General features: G+C 48.6%; 1 protein-coding gene across 1 annotated transcript in view; it reads left to right on the forward strand.

The window, feature by feature from the left end:
• The first annotated feature begins 1,247 nt into the window (after nt 1-1,247).
• Nucleotides 1,248-17,897, forward strand: part of Tmem255b (transmembrane protein 255B) — a 31,580-nt gene continuing 14,930 nt past the window's right edge. The window contains exons 1-4 of the mRNA XM_036166437.1: nt 1,248-1,475; nt 7,536-7,678; nt 10,564-10,626; nt 17,436-17,525. Of these exons, the coding sequence (XP_036022330.1) occupies nt 1,421-1,475; nt 7,536-7,678; nt 10,564-10,626; nt 17,436-17,525 (351 nt within the window). The 5' untranslated portion in view covers nt 1,248-1,420. The remainder of the gene's footprint in view (nt 1,476-7,535; nt 7,679-10,563; nt 10,627-17,435; nt 17,526-17,897) is intronic.

A 17,897-nucleotide genomic window follows, 5' to 3' on the forward strand; every position in this document is an offset into this window, starting at 1 on the left:
TCACGCCTTTAATCCTAGCATTCCAGAGACAGAAATCCCTCTGGATCTCTGTGAGTTCAAGGCCACATTGGAAACAGGCAGGCACGGTGACACTTGACTTTAATCCCAAGAAGTGAGCCTTTAATCCCAAGAAGTGAGCCTTTAATCCCAGGGAGTGACAGCAGAAAGAGAAAGATATATAAGGCGTGAAGATCAGAAACTAGAAGCATTTGGCTGGTTAAGCTTTTAGGCTTTTGAGCAGCAGTTGAGAGACCCATTCTGGATGAGGACTGACAGGCTTCCAGCCTGTGGAAACAGGATCACTTGAGGAACTAGCAAGGTGAGGTGGCTGTGGCTTGTTCTGCTCCTCTGATCTTCCAGCGTTCACCCCAATACCTGGCTCCAGGTTTGATTTTATTAATAAGATCTTTTAAGATTCCTGCTACACATCACTCTCTCAAGCACCCTTCTTTCTTCCTTCCCTTGTCTTTATTTTTTTGCAGTTAGAGAATCAAGCCCGTGGCCTTCTGCATAGCATACGTGCCATGTAAGCACTCTCTACCATCAAGCTATGTAAACACTCTACCATGGAGCGCTATACTCCTGATTCTCAAAATATTTTTTAACAATACATTCATATTCTCTAAAAGACTTCCTTTCCCCTACTGCTGCTATGCATGGTACCCAGTCTTGTTTTTATTTTATTATTATTATTATTATTTTTCAACTTGACACAAGATACAGAGCTACAGTAACCTGGAAAAAAACCTCCACTGAGAAAATACCTCTATCCTATCCCTCATGGGCACATCTGCAGAGCATTTTCTTAATGATGGATGTGGGAGGGCTCAGCTCACGGGGGGTCTGAAGGAGCCAGGAGCTGAGTCCTCTCCAGCACCTGTGTAGAATCCCTGGTCTGCACCTGCTGAGTTGCTCTGTTTCTCTCCATCTGGGCCATGCAGTTCTTGGTCCATGGCCACCTCTGTTGGAGGGCTGGGCTCAGGCCAGCACCCCACAGTATTTCTCTAGGTACCTTCCTCCTCAGTGGCTCTGTCTTCCATCTCTGGCAGCGGAAGCTCAGGGTCCTTTCCTAGACTCCGATTTCCAGGGGCTGGAGAATGGAGGGGAGAGGGAGGGGAGGGGAGGAGCAAGGGGAGGGGGAGGGAGGAGAAGAGAAAACGGAGGAGGAGCCACAGGCACCAGGACCTAGGAGGGAGGAAGGGAGGTGTAGGAGATGGAGGGGGCAGAGGGGAGGCGGTGGAGGGAGAGGGGAAATGACCAAAGGAGATTGGAAGACAGAAGGAGAGGTAGGAAGGAGTAGAGGACAGCGGATACAGGCTGCGCTTCTTGGGGCTGCTCCTGGGCCTCCTGAAACCTCACCAGACCGGGGGAGCAGTGGCCGCCTCCGAGCGCTGCCCTCCCAGCGGAGGGCACTTGGGGAATGCAGCCGCTCCCGCCGCCGGTGCCCGGCCCTCTGGCTCTGCTGGATACCACAGGTTAGCAGATGGCATCGCTGGTATCTACCACCGACGGGCAATTTGGGGGCCCAGGAGCTGGGTTAAAAGTCTCTAGCTCCTCTAATAGGGGAACTACAGGCATAGCTCTCGGCTCTGGGTGCAGGACTCGCTTGGGGTTGGGGCTGGGGATTCAGGGCTGGTTTCTTGAACTTCGAGTTCGTGTGGAGGGCCACCTAGGCACAGGCGCGTCATCTTTCTGCTGCACGTCAGTCTATGCTGCGCACCACTCTGTTTCTGTCCGCTACTCTACCTTTGTATTAACGTACCCGGGTACTTATAAGTGGTGCCGTCCCGGACCGACACCTTTCCAGTCCCGCTGTATTTATTTCACTTTGTAAACTTTTCTTGGAAAGGTTTGTTTGAAAGAACCAGGGAGGGCTTCCTGCCTGACTGGGAGAACGGTGCTCAGGGCGTTTTAGTATTGTTGGTGGCAGCGAGGGCTTCCACCCACATCACTACCCAGCCACTGCATCTCTAATTGTTCGTTTTCCCACATCGAGCCCCCCCCCCCCCCCCCCCCCGAAGCAGCTGAAGCCAGGTCCTTCTGGGAAACCAGGAAACCTGTTGCAGGCTCTGGCTCCGGCCACTTGGGCTTAGGTGCTCCTCTGGGAAGTAGCCAGGCCTCGGAGGGGTGCCAGGCATTGTTCCAGGAGGGCAGAGGGTGGGAGAGACTTAAAAGACTTTCTACCCTGGGTGACCCTCTGCTGCAGGATTCAAGGGGGATGGGGGACTCTGAAGGATGCTTTCAGAGCCGACCCATCATTAAGAACTCAGATAATAGCCTCCACCCTTCACTGAGACACTTTAGGGGAGCCTTCAAAACTAGATTGGTAGTGCTGTTAAATAATAATGAAGGAATCTGGCTTTGAAGAGACTTCTGTGCACGCTCCTCTCTAAGGCCAGCCGCTCTGTGGTCATCCATTCTCCAGCCTAGTCTCTAGTTAGTGCTGACTGACAGCGGTTCTGTTACCAGCCGCCACCGCCGTCATGTTAGGGTGACTTAGTGATTAACAGCAGCAGCTTCTGGCTTACCCTTTTCTTCTGATAAGCAGCTCCAGACTTGCAAGTGCTCTGTGGCAGTCTTTTTACAGAGACAGTCTTAAAAGCAACTAATGGCCCGGTGGCTCCGGGCTGTGACTGTTACATAGTGAGGCTTCTTTGTTTACAGCTTGGAGCAGTGTTAGATATAAAATCAGAACCTGGTGACTGAGCAGTGGCCAGCTCTGTGCTACTTGGGGACACTTTGCCTCTGCTATAGGATATGTCCTCGCGGGAGCTATCTCCTAGGCTGGTCTCAACCCCCCAGGCTCAGATGATCCTTTTTACTTCAGCATCCCCAGTACCTGAGACCACTGACCCAGGCCATCACATGAGGCCCGGGGGATGAACCTCATTCTGGAGGTTCAGGTCCTATAGACATCAAGGTCATGGTGAAGAGCCCTGCCGAGTCTTGTTCTCCAGGCTGGGTATCTCTTCCTGTCTCAGTTAAGTGGGGAACATGGTCCAGTAAGGGTACAGTCTGCTGTCCGTCAGTGCCTGAACCTTCTGGGCAGACCAAGTGGAGCTATGAGTGCTTGAGTCAGCAGTTCAGGCCAGACAGGCAGAAGCCTGCAAAAGAGGACAGCATTGGAGATGAGGGGGGTGTGGTGGTATTGTGTTCCCCAAAATATTGTGTACCCTAATAAACTTATCTGGGGTCAGAGAACAGAATAGCCACTAGATACAGAGACTAGAAAATGGTGGCTCTCACGCCTTTAATCCCAGGAAGTGATGGCAGAAAGCAGAAAGGTATATAAGGTGTGAGGACCAGGAACTAGAGCTGGTTAAGCTTTTAGGCTTTGAGCAGCACAGTTCAGCTGAGATCCATTCGGATGAGGACTCAGAGGCTTCCAGTCCGAGGAAACAGGATCAGCTGAGGAATTAGCAAGGTGAGGTAGCTGTGGCTTGTTCTGTGTCTCTGATCTTCCAGCATTCACCCCAATACCTGGCCTCAGGTTTGATTTCCTTAATAAGACCATTTAAGATTCATGCTACAGGGGTGAGGTGGGGATGGGTTAGGAATGGGTGGGTAGGAAATGGCTAGATGGTATGCTGAGGTGTGTGTGTAGGGCATCCCTGCAGCTAAGGAGACAGAAGCTCTAAACAGTTGAGAAAGTATCTGCCCGCTGGCCCAGTGGCACCCGCAGAGCATCCCCTGTGCTTTAAAAATGAGTAGGACAGCTTTCACAGACAGGCTCTGAGGACCTTCTCATAGACTCAGCCTACTGGGTTGTTACCAATTCTGTCTCCACCCAAGGGAAGTCTTTCACTGATTCACACCGGGTGGCACCTCCTTCTCCCACTCTGAACTGGACACTGGCACCCCAAGAGTGAGAGGCATGGCCCTGCTTGGCTGCCTTCTCTTCATGGGCTTGAGTTCAGTCATCACCCACAGTAACTAGGTAGCAGTGGTTTAATCAGCACTGTCTAGGCACAGGACAACAGCACTTTGTTGATGGGATAAGGGATGGAGGGAGATGGTGCAGTAACTGTCTGGATGTCTGTCATGCGTGAAAAGCCTTTTGTCTCCAAAACCTGACGTAGAAATGCTTGCATCTGGGGATGTCAAAGATCCCTTCACCTTATGGTCATGGTTTTTTTTGTTTTAACTTGTGTTTATGCCATACTGTGTCTTCAGATGTATTTATAAAAGGCACTTTGAGCAGGACAATCGATTCCCCTGCCTGTCTTGTGGGGAATCCATTAATTCCTGGCCAAGTAGTTGGAAAGTGATGCTCAACTGCCCTGTCCAGCACCATGCAACTTTCCAGACCTTGTTATACCTGGGAGCTGTGGACAGAAATGCTGGAGGACTGGCCTAGCTCCTGTCGCTGTTTTTTGTTTCTGTTTTTGTTTTAATATGGAATACTCTATGACAGTGGTGGTTTTTAACCTGTAGATTGCGACCCCCTTTGGGTGACCCCTTCACCATCTCAGATATCCAGCATATCAGATATTTACATTATGATTCATAACAGCAAAATTACAGTCATGGAGTAGTAACAAAAATAATTTCATGATTGGGGGTTATCATAACATGGGGAACTGTATTAAAAGGTTGCAGCTTTAGGGAGGTTGAGAACCTCGGGGGAAGTAAGACTCAGGAAGGGACTGGTAAGAAGGCAGATTGATTCAAGGATATGAACGGGTGAGAGTATGATCTGAAGAGCCTGACCTTTAGTCAGAAACGGTTAGCTCAACATTGCTAAGTGCCACCAGCCTAGGATGTCATGCTAATGACCCAACATAGAGGAGGACATGATCCAGGGGGCGGTGGGCTGGTGCCACCTCAGGTGAAAGATGTTTCTGCAGAAGGGTCCACCCAGATCTCAGCCATTCTGGGTCATTCTTTAGTTGTTTGGAATACAATTGGTGTGTGATGTACTTAGGAAAGAAAGGGGAAAGTAAAGCCCTTTAGGTGAGAAAGCTCCTACATGGTTCACCACATACCTGTTATTTCATTAGCACTTGCTTACTAGGTAGGACCGAGCACCAGGTATGTATGACTAGGTGGTAGCTAGGCCCAAACTACCTCAGGCAGCTTGCTCCTAAGGCTGAGTGTGTGCAGATGCTGGACAGCTCTTGGTAGGGCCATGGGCACTGTGGAGAAGCCAGGAGCTGCTTTCTGCTTCAAAGCATGCTTCTCCCATGTTCTGCCAAGGGTGCTCTGCCCTCTTCCTGGTGCTTTCAAAGAAGGGTGTTCCTTTTGTCCCCTGCTGGCCCCACCCTCACACCTTCACAGGCCTGAGCCACCTAGGGTGGATTCCATTCAGCCTGCCTTGCTTCTTCTAATTTTACTCAGAGGTTGTGGATGTAGGAGAAAGTGGAATTAAGAGTTTCTCTTTCCTGCTCACCTGACTACAGTAGCCTCTCCAGATCCTGTTCCTTCAGCTCCCAGGCTGCCCACTTGCCACCCTCCAACTTCAGGGCTTTCTCAGGGCCATCTGGACCCACTGCTGGACCTGCTCCCAAACACCTCAGGCCTCATTTCCTGGGAGGTGTTTCCACACTCCTTCCTGAATTCTTGTCTCCCAGCTCTGATTCAATTCTCTACTGAATTAGGCACTTTATAAATCCTATATGTACTGTGGCTTATCTTATATCTGTGGGTCTTCTCTCCCAAGGCCAAAAGCTCCCAACGGGGGCAGGATTCACCTCGTGTTCATGGCAGTGTGTCTGGGATTTGGAAACATTTGTACATAATGAATGCTCAGTTAAGTGGGGTATGGGGAATTTGGGGAATGAGTGTGAGGATGAGTAGGAAACAGCATAGGGGTGAGTGAACATGTGTGGTGTTTCTGCAGGTGATATTCAAGTAAGCCCATAGAGTGAGCTGAGGCAGATACAAGGGGCCCATGGACTCTGAACATAAACCTTCCTCTAAGAGGCAAAACAAACAAACAAACAAAACAAAACAAAACAAAAACCAGAATGGGAGTGGGAGGGGGAAACTGACCCATATTTGAGGCCAGGACTAAAAGAGCCTGGTCAACAGGAGTTCCATCCTCTATGACCCCTTGGGGACCTTGGAAATGCTTGCCAGCCCCGGGGAGCCAGTGATTACTGTGTTGGAGAATGGTAGGTCTGGTCCCTCTGGGACTGAAGGGTGGTTTAGGATAGATTCTGAGAAGACACCTGTCACACTCTGGTCTGGAGTAGGATGAGAAGGCTAAATAGGGATGAACAGAACCCCTGGAGTGGGGTCTTACTCCTGGAGAAGTGCCCTTGCTGGGTCCGCCAGATAAAAATGTCCTTCTCCAGTCAGCTGAGTCATCAGGAGTGTGAGAAGTCATCTGAAGTTCTTGGAGAATTTATGTCTCGAGTTTGTAACAATCCCTTTCTTGGGGGTCATAACCTTGACTTGTGTTAAGCTTCACTGGTCGGATCAAAGATGTGTGAAATCCTCAAATGGGAACTTCTCAGAGCCTGAAGAGGTGCCCGTTCAGACGCAGTGGCCATTTGAAAGGGGGGCTGTGCTTGGGCAGGCAAGCCACTTCCTGATGAAGCTGGCACTGTGCTGTGTGTACACACATATAGGCACACAGGAGTACACATACTCACAGGTGCGTCCACACTCAAAATGTTGACCTGCTAGGACTCTGGAGTCACGAGGTCCATCAGACTTGTCTTCCACCCCACTTCTGTGTGCAGCGACTTGGTCAAATGCCTGGCTGGATCAGAGCGGAACGTGGTTTTCTTCCCACTTGGTTTTAGCCATAGCCTGTGGTCCAGGTGTGTGGCTGGGAAGCCATTAGGGGAGGCAGGTGTGTCTGGCAGCCATCGGAAAAGCTGTTAGGGAAGAGTCAGGCTCCCAGAGGTACAGTGGAGGTGGAGCCCTTTCCTGAGAGCTGTGCAGTACTTGGAGTCAGAGCAGGCGGTTCAGAGGAGCACTTGACGGTGCTCAGGCTTGTCTGCGGAAGGCTGGAGATGGATACTCAGTGGTGTTTCCTCTCTGATGTTCTCTGCCTGTGACTTCACTCCAAAGTGGCTGCAGGGCCTGGCCATTGCACTTGTATCTCAGGCAGGAGGCAGGACAAAGGCCCAGCAGCAGTGCCTTTGAAATTCTCCTTGAGTCCAACAACCTCTGCTGAGCTATAGCGTGGGCAGGGCTCAGTCTCACAGCCTGCGGCTGCAGATGCGACCTTCTGGTCGGGTGGGTCGGTCCACACCCAGGAGCCCCCGTGGCCGCATCTGGGGCATGGCTACCTCTGACACTCATGGCACCCCCTCCATTCCCCATGAAGTCATTCTCTTCTTGAACTTGAGGTGGATGAAGACAAGCCACTCTGCAGTCTCAGGCCGTGACCCCTGACTATGCTCAGGGCCATCGAGGAGGGGGGAGTGGACAGGCTGCTCACCTGTCTGGCACAGCTGGGGCCAGGTTTCACCTTGTTGATAGAGGTCAGGTGTGGAGCTCACATGATTCCTAATAACTGGGCCTGGAACAGAGTGGGTAATCAGCACCCGGCTCACTACCTCCCCCCCTTTTCCTCCTCACAGAGGGCTTTGGAAGGAGGAAGAAGATCTCTCTGTGGTTTGTGGGCTCTCTGCTGCTGGTGTCCACACTCATCCTGACCATCGGTCTTGCTGCCACCACCAGGACAGAGAATGTGACCGTGGGCGGCTACTACCCAGGGATCATTGTGAGTCCAGGACCTATGGGGGGGCTGGTCAGGATGTTTAGTGCTCCATGTAGAGAGACACATTCTCTGCTGGTCTATGGTGGGAGGGGGCCAGAGTCCTGGGAAAAATGACCCCAGCCTAATGCTTAGTATCGGAGAGCGTTTAGCAAAGAGGAAGGCCTGAGGGTTGCTGGTCAGAGGGTCCTAAGCTAGGCCATTGTCTTGCGCCATGCTGGCAGGCCAGTGTCATCACAGGGCCTTGGAAATAGAGGGGGCAGGAGAAGAGTGTGACTTGGTGAAGGTAGGGTGGATTCCGGGCCACATAAGTTTCCATGGTGAAGTGGGGAGGGGTCTGAGGCTGAGGATGGCCAGAGCCTGTGGAAGTCTGAAGAGATGACAACACACTGTCAGATCCCTGGAGGTCCAGCACTGCTGCCCCTGGACATTAACACATGCAGCAACCCCAGCCTAATTCCTGGAAGATGGGCTTGTGGTTTTGAGAGCCCTGTGAGGAGGTCACAGATTGAAGCTGTTGTTCATGATGCCACCATGAGAACAAGAAGTGTGCCAACTTCTCACTTCCCACAAAAGGGCAAATGAATCCAGTGACAGGATCAGTGATGTCAGCAAGGCAGGTCTCTCCGCCCTCAGGATCTAAACATGATTTACTGTCTATTTTATGTTTAGATTGCTCTGTATTTACACACCTTGTGAGTCATGTTATCTACCTGGGTGTAATCCACAGGTGACTCTGTAAAAAGTGTCTGTGCAGGAAAAGTGTTCCTGTAACATTGTATGAAGTGCATTCCAGAGATGCTAGCCTTACATAAGCTTCTTCTGCCACACTCCCTGGGCAAAGAGGGAGTCCTGAAATTCAGGAGCTAGAGGATATGAAGGTGCAGCATCTCACACTCTGAAAAATATGAAGATTGCCTTTGTGTGGTAGTTGGTCATTTTCCTCCAGCTATATTTGTTGAGATTTTCACCCCAGGAAGTCCTAGTTTTCATTCTTTGTTGCTGTGAGAAAACACCCTGGCAAAATACAACTTAGGGAGAAAGGGTTTATTTTTAGCTCACAATTTCAGGTTATAGTCCATTGTCTCTGGGAGGTCACAGTAACAGGAGCATGAAGCAGCTGGTCGTATCACATTCACAGCCAAGAGCAGAGAGAAATAAGCACATGATGATTGCTTGTTTACGTTCAGCTTGCTTCCTCCGTTCTCATAGTTCAGGACCTCCTTCCTAGGGAATAGTGCTGCCCTCAGTGGGCTGAGTCTTCCCACATTAGCTATCTTAAGTCAGTCTCCTAAAGACAACGACCACATCAGCCCGATGTAGACAACCCTTCACTGAGACTCTTTCCCCAGGTGTCTTTAGGTTGTGACAAGCCGATAAAGCTAATCGCCACACGACTACATTCCAACATAACAGTATTTCTGAGGGTAATACACAAGGAGATGTTTTCCTGGGAGATGAACTAACACTATGTTAACCAGAATTAGCTTTGTCTCCGACTTTTTATTGTCATGGAGACAGTAATGAAATTAGAGAAATTTGAGTAGAAGGTCAGAGAGACACTCCATACAGCAAAGCTGAGGGGTACCGGCCACCTCAGGGGAAGAACAGCCTGAGAACGAAAAAAAAATCCTTTTGGCAAAAATTCACATCCAAAGATATTAAATTTAGTATAAGTCTGACATTTGTGAACTGTGGGCAAGGAGTGTGGCCTTCAGAAGCTCAGTACTTGGAGAGATACCATTCTTCAGAGACTAGATGGGCAAGGCCTCCTGGGCTAGCAACTGACTCCTCAGAACATTACAGGCTCAGAGCAGTGTGTACAGAGCATGGCTGGAACTTGGGCCTCATGCCCTAGCTTTTTTTTTTTTTTTAAGATATTTATTTATTTATTATGTATACAGCATGTATGACTGCAGGCCAGAAGAGGGTACCAGATCTCATTACAGATAGTTGTGAGCCACCATGCGGTTGCTGGGAATTGAACTCAGGACCTCTAGAAGAGCAGTCAGTGCTCTTAACCTCTGAGCCATCTCTCCAGCCCCCGATGCCCCAGCTTTAAGATGAGGACAGGTGTAAGCATATGACCCTAACACCCAACTGTGCCTCTGTCTAGGAGAGCTCCTGGACTCCAAACCTCCATCCTGCCTTTCTCCACACCCAATCTGAAGACAGGGTGTGGGCAGGGTCTTGGTCTTAACAACTCTTCTGCTGAAACACCATAGGTGTCCAAGCTGCCAAATTCCTCTCCACCTTTCCTGGGCTGGCTGGGGAGAGAGTGTCAGAAGCTCAGCGTGAGATCCCTACAAAGGTGTACCAAGATGACCAAAAGATGACCAAAAGTTGGACTGATCTCATGGAAATATCAGCTTCCGTCTGTCCCACCAAGCAGGCTTTGGTGGGTGTGCTGTCCCTTTCTAGGGAAAGCCACTCCATGTCATGTGGTGCTTCCTACAGTGGAAGTGGCCACACTCTTTTCCTGACAAAGTATTTAATTTTAATTAAGACATTGTCATTTGTTACCTAAAGTTGGCCATTCTCCTGCCTCAGCTTCCCAAGTGCTAGGATATAGGCTATAAGTTAACATACCCAAGTGGACAAAAAACATTTAAGGGGTTATTAGTAAATTAAGGGGAATTAGTAAATATTTAAAATTTATATTTACTTAGCTTGGGAGGGTGGAATGTATGCTACGGTACATGTGTGGAGGTCAGAGGATTGGTCCTTTGCCTTCTGTCACGTGGGTCTTGGGGATTGAACTCAGGTCATCAGGCTTGCAAGCAAGTGCCTTCACATGCCAAGCTATCACGCCCGCTCAGGGACATTGTTAACTGTGATGGGCAGGATGATGCTAACCAAACGTCTCTTTCTCGTTCTTCCTTTCACCTCAGCTGGGCTTTGGGTCCTTCTTAGGAATCATTGGCATCCACCTGGTGGAGAACAGAAGGCAAATGGTAAGAAACGTCTCTTTCAACATGGGGTTGTGGGAGTGTTGGTCCTTCAATACAGGATGCTTCAGTTATGGCTGGGGTTTCCTCTCCACATTCATCCGAAACCCCTGGATTCCATATACTATACAACCCAAGACTCAGGGCCTAGGTGGTGCTACGCCACAGCTTGCTCTAAATGAGCATACCCCACTGAGGAACACAGGGAAGCAGAGAGAAAACCAGAGCAAGGGATGCGGGGGTCAGATCTTAGAAACAAAATTACTGTTCTATCCTGTGAAAAGACACCGTAACTAAGGCAACTTACAGAAGAAAACATTAACTTGGCTGCTGAAGTTAAGCTTCAGCAGGTAGAAGAACCTGGAGAGGAGATGGTGGAGCCTGGGCTATTAAACACACAGACTTACCTGAGATGGTGGAGCCTGGGCTATTAAACACACAGACTTACCTGAGGTGGTGGAGCCTGGGCTATTAAACACAGACTTACCTGGGGGGGGCAAAGCTTAATTCTTCATTTTATTTTTCTCTTTCTCCTCATGTCTCTTCATTTTTCTCTTATCCCTATTATACCACTTAAGACAAAAACTTCCATGCAAGAAATTACATCACAACCACACATTACATGTTTCCCTGAAACAAAGTAAAATCTTTACAAGGAAGAAATTGAATTGTGATCATATGCTACATGTTTTTCTTAAAAGCCCACAGTAGTTAATCATTTTCCTTTGTATTATTTCTCCAACCATAACATCTTCACCCCCAAGCAATGATCCTTTTATTATCGATTAGCATCGTTTTAAGCAAGCCGTGTCTATCTCGGCCAGTTCCTTTGCACTGGCAGGCAGCGGTCTGTGGTTTCGTTGTAGCAGATTCCTGTCCTATTTCTGCTCTACAAAACTTTACTCAAGTGGTCTAGCTAACCATCTGTCTTTACTTTACACACAATAGAGTCATCTGATTTTCTTTCATAACTTTGTTTTTGAAGGTGTATACTGAAGCCAGTGATTAATTCTGTAAGATACATGGCCAAGGAACTCAGACCTAACCTTGGGTGTAGGGACATAATTGCTTTCTTGGATCATCTTCCTGTTTTTCCACAGGCAGAATTCATGGGTCTATAATACATGAAACTTCCTTGTTCTTATTTTCTATGCTCAGCAAGTCTTACGTCTAGGAAAAAAGGAAGGTGACTTCTAGGCTTATTTTTATTTTTCTTGTATCTCTTATTGGAACAATTGGCAGAATAACCTAGACCATTTCCCTAATCATCTTTACTAACTGCACTAACCACCTGTATCTTTAAATCATTGATCTAAGTGTCATTGCTCTATAAAAATCATGTTTGGGGTTGGGGATTTAGCTCAGTTAGCTCAGTGGTAGAGCACTTACCTAGCAAGTGCAAGGCCCTGGGTTCGATCCTCTGCTCTACAAAAAAAAAAAAAAAAAAAAAAAAAAAGGCCCAGTGAGCTGTGGGATTTTCCCATAAAATAATCATACTATACTTGATACAGTGGGATTCTCTCACATAGCAATCACACCTTGCCAGTAGGAACAGGACAGCAGCAAGTCGGAGAAGCAAGGGGCATTCTGGAGACCATTCCTGGAGCAAAGCCTCTCCAGGCTGCACCCATCATAGCTTTGCTTCTGGTGAGCTGTACTCCATGAGCTCCATTCCTGACTGCAGCTCCTCTGACATGGCCACTGCTATTTGGTGCCTTGCTTACAGTTTCAAAGATTGAGTCCATGATCATCATGGTGGGGTGCATGGCAGCAGACCCAGGAAGACATGGTGCTGGAGAAGTAGCTGAGAGCTTACATCTGATCCTCAAACACCCGGTGGTGGTGGTGGTAGTGATGGTGGTAGAGCTGACTGGGGGTGGTGTGGAATCTTGAAACCTGAAAGTTCACTTTCAGTGACACACCACCTCCAACAAGGTCACACCTCTAATCCTTCCCAAGTAGTTTTACCAACTGCAGACTGAGCGTTCAAATATATGAGCATAGGGGAGGCCATTCTTATTCAGACAAACACAATAGTAGGCATTTAGATGATGATTGTCCAAGTTCATAGAGTATTAATAGCCATGTGTAGTACAGGGGACTATAGACTCTATTTGTTGGTGAACTGTTGTGGATTATTGCTGTAAGAATAAGTTGGTATACTTTTTTGGGTCTTGTCTAAGCAGCCACATTATTGTGGTACCATGGGTGAAGCTCCCCTGTCATTTTGAGGAAACACTGTCTCTCAGTAGCTTTCCTGGCCCTCTGGCTCTTACAATCTATCTGCTCCCTCTCCCATGATCTCTGAGCCTTAGGCACAGGAGTTGTGCTGTAGAAATATCAATTAGGGCCGGTAACCTCATGACCTCTTGTTCTCTGCATTTTGACCAGTTGTCCATCTGTTGCAAAGACAAGTTTCTTTGAGGGCTGAGAGCTAGCTATCTGGCTTGGCTCTTGTGCAAGATGTGTAGGACCTAGCTGGGCTGATAGCTTGGATGTGGTGCAAAGAGATTGGAATCTGTTCTTTCTCCATCAAATGAGCCTGGTGCCTATGTCAACTGTCTGACCATAAATATGTGGCTCTCAGTTCTGCCCCACTGGTCTATGGGTCTGCCTATGAGCCACACCATTTTGTTTTCTTCAACTTTGCCATACTCTCTGCAATCAGGATATGAGTCTTCCAGTTTTGTTGTGCATTTCCAGGTTGTTTGGCTTAAGCGAGATCCCTTGTAATTATCATATGTTGAACCTCCACAGTAAGATCTCTGGTAGGGACCGTGCTAAATGTGCGGTACTAAGGCAGAAGGCAGAGGGCTCAATCCCAGGAATACAACTGTTCCCCATTTGACTGGCAAGTTTTTTTTTTTAAAACTTCTTTCACAAATGCTTTTGGTTTTCTGAGTATGAGTTTTGTTTTTATTAACTTTATTTCTAGTTTTATTCATTAAAGGGTACTGTGTGGCTTTTGCTAAGTTCATTCCCAGCCTGCAAGGCATAGAGCTCACTTTTGTTTCTGACAGCTTTTCAGGGGATCCCTTGGGATTGTGTCTGCAAGATTGTGTCACCTCTCCTGGTGGAGTCCAGAAACCCTGGCCGTGGCTCCTCTGGGCCTGGCAGTTTGAGTGTAAAGACTCAGAGATGATGTAGTGGTGAGGGCAGCAGGTAGGTCCCCCAGTGGACAAGTGGAGTTGGTCCCTGCATCCTTAGATTCTCCTGATGAGCTGTGTGTGGCTCCTGCATACTCTTGCTTCTGCCCTTGTATGACAAGCACACATTTCAATAGAACACACATTTATGATTGGGTTCCTTACTTGTGCACATCTGGAAGCTTCACCCCTGCTGACTGGCCTTCATGGTGCTAGAACGTCCTCTGCATGGTCCTGGATGAGGAAAGTAATCATTGGTACCACCTAGCGATAAACCCTGTGACCTGCAACAGTGATCTGCCTGTGAGATATACTGGTGTAATAGTGACACACATGTCATGGGGGTAACCAATTGTTAAAAAAATTTAAAGTCCACTCCATGAGATAGAGTCTATACCTGACACTGATCAACTGTCTGAGAACCTGAGACTGAATAGGCCATGGGCCTGTAGGAAGCCTACTAAGGAAATTAAAAAATGGTATTGGATACCTTACATCTGAGCCCACCATAAGTGCTGTAGTACTAGGGAACTGAGCCACTCTGGACTTCCGTGCTGTCTAGGGCAGTGAGCATTCAGAAATGGGGGCCACTGTTTTGTATCTCCAGGGGGGCAGGCATTTAGGTTGTTCCAAGGAAGGGCAGCAGGCGGGCAGTTTCAGCCAAAGAGAGGATAGCTATGTTTATCTGTGCAAAACAATTTTCTTTTGGTTTCTCTCTATTTTAAAATTGTGCTGTAGAAAAAAATGTAAGCATATGTAAGAGCAGACTGGCGCAATACCCCAGGTATACCCATCACCTCTCAGCCAGTTCAGACCTCATCTCTGGTTCCTTCTGTGCTTCCCGTGGGAGGCTGAGGCAAGTCCCAGACACTCACTACATTTGTCCTTGCTCCACTATGTCCACTCTGAGGGTGGAATCTAATTAGAAATGATTTCACCATTATCTCTGCCTATTATCATGACAATCTCCAGTGGAAACCAAAGACAGACTCAGAGGGAGGGAGAACAAGCAGCATTCCCTGGAGAGGGCTTCCGCGCCTGCTGAGCCTCCTCTGAGCACCATCCCCTCCCTTCCTGCGTTCCCTTCACTCAGTGGTTCTCAGCATCCAACTGACTCAAGATGACACTTCTGTGACTGGGAGGTACAGCACCATCACTCTGAAACAGGAAATTCTTGTGGCAATTTGTCACAGGAAGTGCAGCAACTGGGTCTCTCCCCTGTCGGTGGTACCTCCGTTCCCCCTCTTGAGGCAGGTGTGGCCTGCATGTCCTTCCTGAACCTTTTAGGGCCACACTGGAGCTGTGGGTCACAGGCCCTTCCTTCTTCCTCACAGGGGCTGAGGAAGGAGCTGCATGCTGTCAAGATGGTCTGCAGCCAGTCTCTCTCTCTCTCTCTCTCTCTCTCTCTCTCTCTCTCTCTCCCTCACTCCCTCTCTCCCTCTCTCCCTCTCTCTCTCCCTCTTTCTCCCTCTTTCTCCCTCCCCCTCCATCTCTCTCCCTCCCTCTCCCTCCCCTCCTTCCCCTCCCCTCCCTCTCTTTTCCTTTCTTTCCCTCTCTCTCCTTGTCTTTCTGTCTCTTTCTTTGTGTTTTCTGTTCTTCTCTCTCTTCCTCTCTTTCTCTCTCTTTCTCTCTCTTTCCCTCTGTTTCTGTTTCTCTCTCTCTCTCTCTCTCTCTCTCTCTCTCTCTCTCGAACTGGCACACTGGAGGGTTTCTTTACTTTCTGTTTCTTCACACATGCCCCTGGGCTCAGGGGAGGGGAACTCGGGCTGTCTTTTTCTCTTGTGTGCACTTTGACTTGGACCCAGCTCAGTCATCACCGCTGTGTGGTCACTCTGTTTCAGATGGCTGGGGGATGGCCAGGCATCACGATGGCCAGAACAGAAATGCTGGCTTCCTGTCCATGAGACACAGGGGTGCCCAGTGGTGGCTCTGTTTTTGGAAGGGCTGGGTTCTCCAGACCTTACTTCAGAAAGCTGGCAGCCTTTGCTCAGTCACTTTTTTCAGCACCTGGAACAGCTCCCACCACAGTTCCAGTGCTGCAGGGTGACCATGCCTGTGGTGGGGACTGATGGGGTTAGAGACCCAACACCTAACTGTCTGGTGGTCCTTGTTCATCAGAGGGCGGTGCTTCCATCCCCGGTGTGTGGGTAACCCACCTGCCCTCAGCCCTGTGGTGCGCTGCCCGCTTGCCTCTCTTGTCTAGTACTCAAGCTTAGTCTCTTTGACGCTGACACTTCATCCTGCTACCATGAACCTGCCCTCAGGTTCTGGGATGACTGGAGACGTGGAGGATGAAGAGGACAGAGTGCTGGTTGGGATAGCCTCACCTGGTTGGTTGGCAAGAACTGTGGAGAGCAGCCAGCATTGGTCAAGGGTGACATGGTAGCCCCAGAGGCTTCAGGATGACATGTTCTCATTAGGATAGGCTCCAAGTTGTCCCTGTGAGGTGTATTTTGTGTCCCCAGCTGGCAGGGTTGGCTGTGAAACCATGTGACTGATGGCTGTGACTGGGTGGGTGGCAGTGTGGAGGATGGAAAGGGAGCTTCACGAGTGTGTAATTCACATGGATGGAGGATGTGGAAGTGACAGACTGTTTGTGTGGAGTTGTGTTGGTCATGCACTCGGGAGGCAGAGCCAGGTGGATCTCTGTGAGTTTGAGGCCAGCCTGGTCTACAAAGGGAGTTTCAGGACAGGCTCCAAAACTACACAAAGAAACTTTGTCTCGAAAAACCAAACCAACCAACCAACCAACCAACCAACCAACCAACCAAATAAATAAATAAATAAATAAATAAATAAATAAATAAACAAAAAAAATACCCAGGATGAAATAAAATGCAGGTTGATTTCTTATGAGATAGGATCTCACTGAGTAGTGGAGGCCTTGAACTCACGACCCTTCTGCCTCATCCTCCTGAGCACTGGGGTTATGAGTGCACTACCACACCTGGGTCCAGGAATCTTCCGAGTTCGTTTTCCTGTTTGTTTGGTTAATCTGGAACTGTGTCACAAGAAAAACTGAAGATAAATGTGGTCAACAACTATAAGGAGGTTTTCAGCCTCATGGTCAGAGAAATGTAAATTGAGGCAAATATCTTTTTTAGCACCAATTTAATGTCATTCTGGACTCGAGGAAGTGGACATTCTATGGCTAAGTGTGTTTATAGGACAGTGTAGCATTCCTTATTAAAATTTTAAAGTGCAAAGAACCTAAATACGTTGCATGTCCAAGTACCAGGTATGTTCAAGGAATTTATCCTACAGAAACACCCCTTTGTGAACCCATACACTTGTATATATTGTATATTTATATATATGGAATCTACAGCAGACAGTTTAAGTACCATGGACAGGCACTCGGTCACCAGTGGCCAGAATGAATCTAGTTGTTGGAAGCCCAGGGCAAGTACTCATGTGTCTGAAAATGGGACACAGTGCAGTTGGGCGTGCAGAGGTGAGGGCAGAGAGTATACCTCATGCAGTGGTTGCCCCTGTGTCAATGGAACCCACAGAGTGGACCAGTGGGTGAGTATGTGGCTGAGTCACTGGTGGGTGGAAGTAAAGTGGTGTTGGTCTGGCCAGGGTGCCACAAACGTCCGCTAGAACTCTGATTGTGTCCAAGGCTGTTTTGAGGTTGAGACCCCACACTCCTCTATCTTCTCTTCCTAGCTGGTGGCGGCCATCGTGTTCATCAGTTTTGGTGTTGTGGCAGCATTCTGCTGTGCCATAGTGGATGGTGTGTTCGCAGCACGGCACATTGTGAGTACTGCCTTTGACTGGTGCACAGTCTATCTCTAGGGCTCAATGCCCATGTGGGAAACAAAATTTCAGTTACAGAGCCCGACTCCGACATCTTCACACGAGCTTCAGCTCAGCTGCCATGGTTGTCCTTCCTTTTCTGGAGTCTGGCTCCAGCAACTCAAATCCTCTGCCTCCCACAGGTCACACACACACAAACACATACCACACACAGAAGGCACAAATACAACCACACACAGCAAATACAAATACCCACCACACAAGCAGGCACAAACACACATGCCACACACAGAAGACATAAACACTACCACACAGAAGGCACAAACACACACCATATCCAGCAGGCACAAACACACTCCATATACAGCAGAC

Source organism: Onychomys torridus, chromosome 17, assembly GCF_903995425.1.
Source record: "Onychomys torridus chromosome 17, mOncTor1.1, whole genome shotgun sequence".
In the NCBI taxonomy this organism is placed as follows: Eukaryota; Metazoa; Chordata; class Mammalia; order Rodentia; family Cricetidae; genus Onychomys; species Onychomys torridus.